Source organism: Poecilia latipinna, unplaced genomic scaffold (assembly GCF_001443285.1).
Source record: "Poecilia latipinna isolate Pla-1442-1.1 unplaced genomic scaffold, P_latipinna-1.0 Scaffold417, whole genome shotgun sequence".
NCBI lineage: Eukaryota > Metazoa > Chordata > Actinopteri > Cyprinodontiformes > Poeciliidae > Poecilia > Poecilia latipinna.
Window position 1 is genome coordinate 388,506 of NW_015113033.1, and position 9,934 is coordinate 398,439.

At 41.7% G+C, this 9,934-nt stretch overlaps 1 protein-coding gene across 1 annotated transcript in view; it reads left to right on the forward strand.

Moving 5' to 3' along the window:
* Positions 1 to 467: 467 nt before the first annotated feature.
* ccdc134 (coiled-coil domain containing 134) overlaps positions 468 to 9,934 on the forward strand; it is a 14,103-nt gene continuing 4,636 nt past the window's right edge. The window contains exons 1-6 of the mRNA XM_015037725.1: positions 468 to 811; positions 6,737 to 6,871; positions 6,954 to 7,075; positions 8,274 to 8,358; positions 8,516 to 8,697; positions 9,249 to 9,320. Of these exons, the coding sequence (XP_014893211.1) occupies positions 6,766 to 6,871; positions 6,954 to 7,075; positions 8,274 to 8,358; positions 8,516 to 8,697; positions 9,249 to 9,320 (567 nt within the window). The 5' untranslated portion in view covers positions 468 to 811; positions 6,737 to 6,765. The remainder of the gene's footprint in view (positions 812 to 6,736; positions 6,872 to 6,953; positions 7,076 to 8,273; positions 8,359 to 8,515; positions 8,698 to 9,248; positions 9,321 to 9,934) is intronic.

Consider the following 9,934-nt stretch of genomic DNA (forward strand, 5'->3'; position numbering starts at 1 on the left):
TTCTCTAATGTTCTCTAACAAGATGCATTCACAAAACAGCTGAATTTAATAAGTTCATTGGAGCAGGGGTTTTTTAAAATAAATATTTAAGAAAACCGAATAGAAGTACACACCGCACTTTTCAGATTTTTACATGTCGGAAAAAAAATAATAAAATACGTCATAATTTAAAATCCCTGAAAAATTTAGCGAACTGTAATATGATAAAGCAGAAAAAAGTTCGCCTAGTTTAGCTAGTCAATACTTTCTACGTGTAACAGCCAGAACCCAACCCTGTTGTGCTACAGTTTTCCCAAACCGGTTTTATATTTACTTAAACTATCTTGATTTTTTTGTTGGTCCCGTCTTTAAATATTTACCTCTTATTTTTGTATCTTTTATTTTATTTTACTTTTATTTTTATTTACTTGACTAATTGAGACATCAACATGGAATAAGGAAAGTACGAGCCTCTATCGGTGCGTCTGTGTAAACCCGCCGTGTGGAAACCGCCTCCTTCTCCTCCTCCTCGTTCAGCGCCCGCCCGCCAGCCCGGCCGCTGTCATTCGTCCAAGTCAAGCCAGCCGGTGCGATCGTGGCGCTGGTGGAGTGGAGCGTCGAGAGCCGCATGTAAATGAACCGCCTCCGCTTCTGTCACCTGAGGATCGAGTCGGGCGAACCGCATGTCCCGTCTTCCGCGGCGGCTCCCCGGACTCCTTTTTGACGCTTTGTGCGGGGGATCTGAAGAGATTAAACTGCGCTGCCGTGGAGCAAAACGCTGCCCGCTAATCGCTGCCTTTCCTCGGCGCTGGCTGTGCCTCGCTACAACTCGGTGAGTGGACCTCGGGCTGCGTGGCTGTAACGTCCGGAGCCTGATCCCTTCTTCGTCTGCTTAGATAATGTTGCTTCGAAAAGCCGCTTAAATCCTTCATAAAGTCTTGTTTGAATATGTATCCCTGTAATCGCAGGTTTTTTTGTTGTTGTTGTTGTATTTTTGTTAAGATCGAAACTAATGAATATTTGCCCCTATAGTTGGGTCAGAAAGGGGGACCGTGTAATCAATTAAGCAATCTAATTAATGGTCCGCGTGACACTGTTTATTCAGACATCATCATTACGCATGTCCGTGGATTTGCATGATTGATGACAAGAGATGAGGCGTCTTGGCTGTGATAGAGAGAGAGAGAAAGATGAAGTGTCAGTCCTTGAACCTCATGCCTCCCACAGCAGGCGTGCAGCCTGAGGGGGAGCAGCAGCATCTCCTCCTGCTGCACATCCAGCTGTCTGTCTGATGTGCGTCTTGCTTCTCCATTCACCTCAAGGGTCAGCGTGCCTCATGAGATAGATGCTGGAGCGTTCCCCCCAGTCTCCGGTGATGTGGCAGAGTGCATCAGAGCGTAGCCGTGTGTTGGATATTGTTGCATGCGTTTGTTTCCGCAGAGCAGAAGCACGTTTTTACAGGCTGGTTATGCCTAATTGACAAAGCAGGACTCTTGAGTCTCCCACACACGAAACCCAAACTTGAGTCTCTCAGCCCCAGGAGGCTGTTGTTTGGCAGAGAAGGAAATCTGCAGCCAGGGAAGGAGATTTATGTGGGCTTACATGACTTTGGCGAGCTCTCCGCCATCTTTAGGCCTCACATCGCCGGGACACCTTGCCAACTTCAGAGCAAATCTGAAACAAGCCCACCTGGATGCTTGAACATCAGGAAAACCCATCGAATCCTGGACTCCATACAGGAATGTGTTAGACGACCTGGATTGGACCCAGCGAACATCAGCCATGCTGTACAGTTTGCTTCTGTTTTAAACCCTGAAGAATGAAATGCGAATCACGCGGGACACATTTATGGAACGAGAGGTGTAGAAACCAATCATAATTTTCAAGAGGCACAGTGTGTGATGTGTCACAACCTTTGTGATATTGGTCTGGGTAGATCCAATAACCCCCACCGATAGATTTCCTGATGACTTGGATGTTGTAAAACTATCATCCTGTGTAATTAGAGTTTCCTGCTAACAGCTAATGGCTGCGTTTATACTCGGTTTCTGTGCGGCCCGCGCCACATTAGAAATGATTGATCTGGTGTTAATGTCCTGCTTACACTACTTATTAATGTCTCAGCACTTTGTTCTCGCACTGATAGGCTGGGATAAACATTATCAGGATTTCTGCACAAATTCAAAGTATGTGACGAAGAATGAAACTTGTTTTTATGTTTTCAAAGTCTGGTTTTGATATAAAATTGAAAATTACAAAAACAGTTTGTTTTTCCAAACACTTCTCAAAGTGTAATAGAATAATTTTTGAAATATTAGAGTTTATAAACATATGATCCTTTACTTCCTGCTGTATTTTTTTCTAATAACCTAATCAAACCTTCATTATTAGAAAATTAACTGGAGATCTTTAATCAACCATGTTCTCCATAGAGTTCAGTGATATAATGAACCAAATATAGTTCATTAGTTCATTATCTCGCGATAATGAACGAACCAAACTGTTACCACTACATTTGCATCAGATGGTTCAATATATTACTCTAAATCAAGATGAAATATTGAAATTAATTATGACTAAATGACCTTGAGTCCTTGCTGTCTTAAGAAAATGACATGAAACTTTAATCACAACAAGATGAGATTTAGAAATGAGGAAAGAGAGATTGTATTTGTGGAAAATCAATTCATCCGATTAATGCCACAGCAAAGTTACCTTTAACTCTTGTCTCAGTAAAAAACGGTAAACATGAGATAAATATCACATTATTGCAAATATGACATTTGATAGATTATGACCTAATGAAAATATTATCATTATATAACTGTCTTCATGTTGTTATCTTGAAATAATGAGAAATAATCACCATGAGAATTAAATCATTATGGTAACAAAAAGAAATCTCACATTTTTGTATCAAACTAATACAATAGTAAAATTATATTTGGAACCAAGATATTGGTTAAATTGAGATAATATGATAAAAATGTAATGAATATAAAGCTAAAGACCTCGCTTTGAGAAAATGACCTAATTGAACTGTTAACACAACAAACTAGGTTTTGTGATCTTAAGATAATGAAATTTATCAAACTTAAGAGATCCTGATCTCAGTGTAATGGGATAAAAAAAAACGTATCTCGAAAATGTCATAAAAATAAAATGCTTATTCTTAATTAGAGTTTAAAATTCTTGATTGAAAACCAACCAATCCGCAAATTCTTACAAAGTTGCATCTCTTATGAGAGGCTGTGGGTTAGGAGGTGAAATATGTTTCAAGGTTTTCCCCAGAAAACTTGCTAAGCCTGGTGGTTGGGGCGCTGAGACAGTCATTCATCCAGCAGCCCGCCGTGTTTTTGAATTAAAAATGTTTAAAGTTGTCAGGAAGTTTGAAAATATCAATTGGTAACTATGTGCTATTTAAATATTGGGAGATTAATATCTGAACACCAACTATAAAGTCTTAAAAAAAAACTTAAATAAGCAATGCTTAGCCTGGTGGGGAACAAGTAAAGCCTGGTGGCCCGCCAGGCTTATTAAAACCCTGATGTTTTGTACACAATGTGGTTTTTTTTTTATCCTCATACTAAACCCCTATCACTATAAAATAATACAACATATGACATTAAATGTTTTTATTTTTAATGGTCTGAAATTTTAGTAAGATGTTTGGAAGTTAATAATTGACGGTGTGCAGGAATCATGCAGGATTTCCTGACTGCCAGTAACCATGCTGGTTTTGGTCGGAGGGCGCCGTCCTCTGCTGTCAAGCCAAAATATTGAAGCCTCCTCTCAGCACTTTAGGTCATTTAGAGGAGCTTTTCTCAAAAAGCTTGGAGGCTGTCCAAATAATAGTCCCTAAATGAGCAATTGTCTTCACTCAGCTTTCTTCGGGAACTCTTGTTTCTGCTGACTGCGAAATAAAACCTTCTCCTGCTCTTTCATCTTCGGATGAGACACTCGAATGACCGCAGAGATTTCCGCGGAACGCAGAAACGGCTGCTAAAAGATGAAATTCTCACACTCGCATCTCTAGAAATGAAATCTCCAGACCTTCTTCAGAGTTGGAGCGTTTGAGCAGCTGCCAAGCAGCTGTCAGGATGTGTCAGGAGCCTCCTGTTTAACAGAAGGCAGCTTTAGGGGAGGAAATGATTACTGTTTGTCTGTGTTATCAGCTCTCCGAAGACGGAAAGTGTGACTTTTTCCTCATAGAACTCGAGTGAGACTCTCAAGGGGAATGGCAAAGTCTGAATTAACATTCACACCCCGAGACATTTGCTTACTTCCTCGTGCTTCAGATTGGAGAACAGGCACCCGAGCTTGTAGAGATTAACTCAGTTAGAGCAGAAATCAAGTCCCACTTGCTCATTATCTTCTTCCACTGATCCGTGTTGCTCTTGCTCTGCTCTCCGTGTCTTAGAGGAGGATGAAATATTCACCAGGAAAGCTGTTGTTTTCCCGGAGGAGCCCCCGTCTTTACCTCTCATGTCCCGGCCCGCCTCCCGACCACTCAACCTTTCCGAGCCCTCCCTCCGTCCTCGGCGATGGAGCCCTTGCTAAATTATGCATGCGTTATGTGAATTATATCCTGTAGTTTTTCATCACGCATTGTTCAGTCCTCCTCCAGTTTTCTGCTAATGGTATCTAAAAATGGGCTTCGGGAGGTTTCCATTTATTAGTTTCTATTTTTAGCGCTCCTCGTTTTTATCTGTCCCTTTCATATGTTTTTCTAACGCTCCAGAGGAGGAAAGGAAAATAGGAGTTGCAGACCAATGAAAGTGTTATATAGACCCCGTGTTGTCAATGGGGCTTGAGCCGAGGAGGAGTCCGGTGCAGGGATTGTAAAAGTTCCTCTGGGGATTAAGCGAGTGCCAGACATCAGATGTGTCTTAAAAGGAGCATAAGGGGCCCCGTTTACGAACGCCGGCTACCCTCTGCTGTTCCATATTGACCAGATATCCCCTGTGTGTCTCTCCATTGCATGTTTTATAAGAATCAGAAGAGCCAGGGAGACGGCCGACTCCTTTGGGAAAAGGAATGAGATATCAGATAATCATCTTTCATTTCAGTGACGTTCCCAGCATGTAAACTAATGTTTGGAGGGTCCAGAACATGAGAGATGATGAAATGAACGACCGATGGGTTGTGGTAGCCTGTTAATGTTTTACCTACCGAGACAACAGAGTTGAGGTCTGTTCTTTTAGTTTTAGTTCTAGTTTAAAAAGAACAAAAAAGCTTAAAAATATTTCCATTCTAATGCTTTGCCATGTCATCAACCTAAATCTAATCACATGTATATGAAAAAATCCACAGCAGATTCCAGATAGTCATCAATTTTTAAACAAAACCGAGGAACGTTGTGTGAAAAATGAATTGCGTCCTGTTTGTTTTCACTGGATTTAGAAGGGAAAGTTTATTGACGCACTTTCTCTTTTGGTCATCACAGATTTGTTGCCACCTCTGTAAGAAGCTCTTGCTGTTCTGGAACAGGTGGAAATACTAAAAGACATCAGCAAGTAATTTAAGGAAACAATTTTCAATCTGGCAAGAGTCACAAGGCCATTTTCAACCAACCCAAAGTCCTTCATGCTACAGCAACAGTCATTCACCAGTGGGAAACATTTTAGGCGGTCACCAGCCTCCCTGCAGTGGATTTTCCAGCACATTCACACCCTGTTCAGACTGTGCAGAGCTCAGAGACACTGCAAAAGACCCCGGAGATGCAAAGGCCTTGAGATTTTTTCAGTTTTCAGTCAGAAAAAGGAAAAAGGCTGAAAATTTGTCCAATGTTCATCATTTTTGACCAAAGCTTGGATAAAAAAAAACAATCTTATCCACCAACCTCCATAAAGGTCTGAAAATCAGCCACTGTCTCTTTTTGCTCTACTGTGAGGCAAACCCGCCCACATCTTTATATGCGTGGTTAACAATTCTTACCTCACCGTCACCAACGTAGCGAATTTAGCTTTAGCTTCTTTTCAGATAAAAACAACAGGTATGCTCCAAAATCAGAATCGGCAGGTCAGGCTTTTTAAAGATTGGTGATCGGCCAGAAAACTCAAAAAACGCTGCTTGTTTGGATGGTTTACCAGAACAAAAGCCTTTTTTTCTCTCAAAAGAATACGGCAGTACAATTTCTTTTTGCATCTGAATTAGTTATAAGCAGAGGAGAGATGAAACCAAAGTAGAGATGTTCAATGTTTCATGAAAAGCAAAGTTTCCAAGCACAGTGGTGGAGGGGTGATGATTAATTAACTCCATATCAAAGTTGTCTGGAGATAAACGTGAGAACATCAAACCAGCAGTCAACACTTTAATTAATTTCCTCATACAATTAACAAAACAACGTCGTACAGATGGCAGTTCCATAGTTTTTCCACACATTGCTTTTCTATTTTAGCTTAATCTGTGTTTGGTAAATAATGACAGTTGTAGTACGCCTCAATGTGTAAGAAAAGTGTGAGACTGAAGCCAGACTGAGTCTTTTTCCCGGCTGCCTCTGGTAACGGAGAGTTTTAAAGTTGCTACTTTAGACGAAGGAGCGAGAAAAGTCATTTCAGTTACAGAGGAAAAACATCCAAGGACGCGGCTCAGGCAGATTCCTGTCCTGTGGTTTGAACTGGATTCGCTGGTCATGTGGCGTAAGGTGAGGCCTGCGTGCTAAAAGTACCGAAACGACCTCTGAAGTGAGAGATGCAGCCTCTTGAGGAACGTGGTTGTGTGGCTGTGTTGTTCAACAGCTCCTTCTCCTCCGCAGGAGTGCTTCTCTGCTGCCCCCTGGTGACCATGTGGAGCATGAGCGCCGTGATCCTGGCCCTGGCCGTCGCCGTCACCCTCGGCTCGGCAGACCCCGACACGCAGAGACCGCGACACGACTCCAACTTGGAGATCTGTATCCTTCTGATCGGTGTGCAGGGCAGGTGGGGGGGGGGGATCTGTGCTGCTTCTGATTCTCCCTGACCTCCTCCTGTCAGACAAGCGGCTGTTTGAGACGAAGAGGAAAGATCAGCTGAACGCCCTGAAGAACCTGGTGGAGCTGAACGACATCAACCAGCAGTACAAGATCATAGACATCATGCTCAAGGGGCTTTTCAAGGTGGGACATCTTGTGTTTTCCTCCCGTGTCAGATGTTCAGAGTTCAGATGTCATGCGTTCTTGTTTTGTTTTTGTTTGTTTTGTTTTTTTGGGGGGTTTTTTTTTTGGATAATACAAACACTTTCCACACAATGTTTTCATTTGAATGGTAATCCAGAGTCCTTGCAGCACGATTTCACTCCGGGAGCTTTGATTTACAAGTCTACTTTCTCCTCCTCTTCCTCCTCCTCCCCCCAGCAGACAGTTATCTATGCATCCGCACAAGGACACCAGGCGCAGGCAACCTTCGGTGGCAGGAAAAACATTGTCAGCACTTTCACACCACTCCATGTTGGCGTGATGGAGTGCTTCGCTGATGCCAGTCGGTGGATAGAAAGTATCACGTAGAAATACAGATGGGGGAGAATTAGCATTAGATCAAAGCGACACTGTGTGTGCAGAGCATCTGTGACGTGGAAATTATAGGAGACTCCAGTTTTATATTGTTTAAAACTCTGATAAGTCTGTCTTTAGCTCCTTTTGTACAACCACCTATTTTAGCAAATATGATCCGTAGGTCTTTTTTTTTTTTTTTACCAATAAATTGTTGCCCATTCTTTTTATTACAAAACATCTCGATCTCAGTGGGATTGAATAGAGAGCATCTCTGTTCAAGGATTTTCAATCCATCCCAATTGAATTTAGGTCTGAACTTTGACTGGGCCGTTCTAACAACTTAAAAGCTGCAGCTCTGACTAGGTTCAGGGTTGTTCTCCAGCTGGATGATGAACCCTTTCTCTCACCGACTCTGATAGGCTTCCCATTCACTGCTACACAACAGCATGATGCTGCCACCACTTTCTTTTTACCATGTATTTGAGGTGTTGTGGTGACCGAGTTAATTGTTATTGCCGTTATTTAAAATAAATCATACACTTATCGCAGCATTCGCCTTCATTGCTGCAGGTTTTGCACATGTTGTTTTGCTTGGACTGCACGATTAGCAGTTATCCATTAGGTGCGCCGCACTTTTCAGATTTTAGCTACCAGAATGTCTTGAAAACGATTCTCTTTTCATTCCCCTCAACGGTTGTACTCTACCTTGTGTTGAATTGTCACGTAAAATCCCAATGCAGTACGCTGAAGGTTGTGTAATGTTGATAAAACTGCAGAGTGTCTGAGTTGACTCTGATCTTAAGCTCTTCTCTTTCATCTGAAGGTGTTGGAGGACTCCAGACAAATCCTAGTGGCAGCTAACATGCAGCCCGATGACCCCTTCCCTCTGGATGATAAGATCAAAGAAGGTCTGACTTGCCTTTTTTTTTTTTCTCGCCAAAGAAAAAAAACAAACTACTTCTGCCTTCTGCCTACGTTTTTATGCTGCGGCTTAACATCCCACACGTGTCAACGTGTTTTCTTTCATGATGCGCGTGTAGCAACCTCGGTTTCTTCCTCTCACAGCTTACTCCCATGTGGTGGAGAACACGGCGTTTTTCGGCGACGTGGCGCTGCGCTTCCCACGCATCGTCCACCACTACTACGACCGCAACGCCGACTGGGGAGGGCTGCTGCGCTGGGGGCTGAATTTCTGCAACCAGACCGGAGTTTTCACAGGAGGAGCCCACCAACATGTCCTCACACTCGTAAGACCACACACACACACACACACACACACACACACACACGTCCCGTTCTGTCATGGACTGTATCTGTCAGTAGCACTCTTGTCAGAATCTGCTAACATTCTGGAAACTTGTCCTTGTTTTTGCTTCGCTTTCATTTTGAATGCAATCTAGTTTACTTGTTAGATGTTTCCGGGGGGACATTTTGAAAAGAAGCCCCCCTTTTTTTCGCTAAAAAAAAAAAAAAAAAAACGGGATTAACTTTTGATTTGTTTCCATGATGTGCATAAGACTGGGCTTTGAAGCAGAGACGAGCGCCGCTGATGAAACGGTGCCCCTCTGTTTTTATGTTAATTAAGTCAACTCTTTCAGGATTACCCAGCAATTTTAATAATCTACCGAGAGGATTACAGAGTAGATTAATGCGGTCAAAGCTGCACTTTGCTCCCTAAAAGTACGAGTTCAACTCTGCAGTGGCACAACAGTAATCCCATGTTTAGTCTCTTCAAAGGAAGAAGTGTTTCATCTCCCGATTCTCCTGCATCACCGCGTCTTTTCTGTTCATCTCTCAGATGTCACAGGAGCTGGGAATCACGGAGAAATCCCCAGATTTTATAAATCCATACCGCACAGAGAGAGACGACGTGAGTAAGATGCAGATATTTTGCCCTACATTTATCTTTTCTTTTGGTTTGCTCCCGATTCTGTGACAAACTAACATCTATTTTCAATATAAATATCTTTCCTTTTTATTACAACAATGTTTGTTTGTAGAGATGTGCTTATTTATTTTTTAAATGATTTTTTTATCTGTATTTTTGGCCTCCCAGATCATTTTATTCAGCTGATGAATCTTGGTTGACCCTAAAAATTCTGCAAGTTTTTGTAACTTTTTGATGATGTTCAGATTGGAAGTGGGGCTGAATGAACTGCTTCAGCTCCTGCTTCATTTGAAGCACTTTCTAAAACATTTTATGTTGAGTTTAAGGAAGGAAAAAAAAGAGCCAAATTATCAACAAGTCAAATCAAAAACGGAGAGTAATCTCGCTAGCATTAAGCTAGCGCTGCACCAGAGAGATTTTCATGAAAACATTGTCAGTAGGAGTAAAGAAATGTATATAAAAAAATATTTAATTTTCAAAACTTTGACTTAGTTTCTTCTTTTTTTCCTAATTGAAACAATCTGTGTGCTTTTTTTTTTTTTTTTTTTTTTTTTTTTTTTTTTTTTTTTTTTTTTGGAAAATTAATTTTTTTGAAA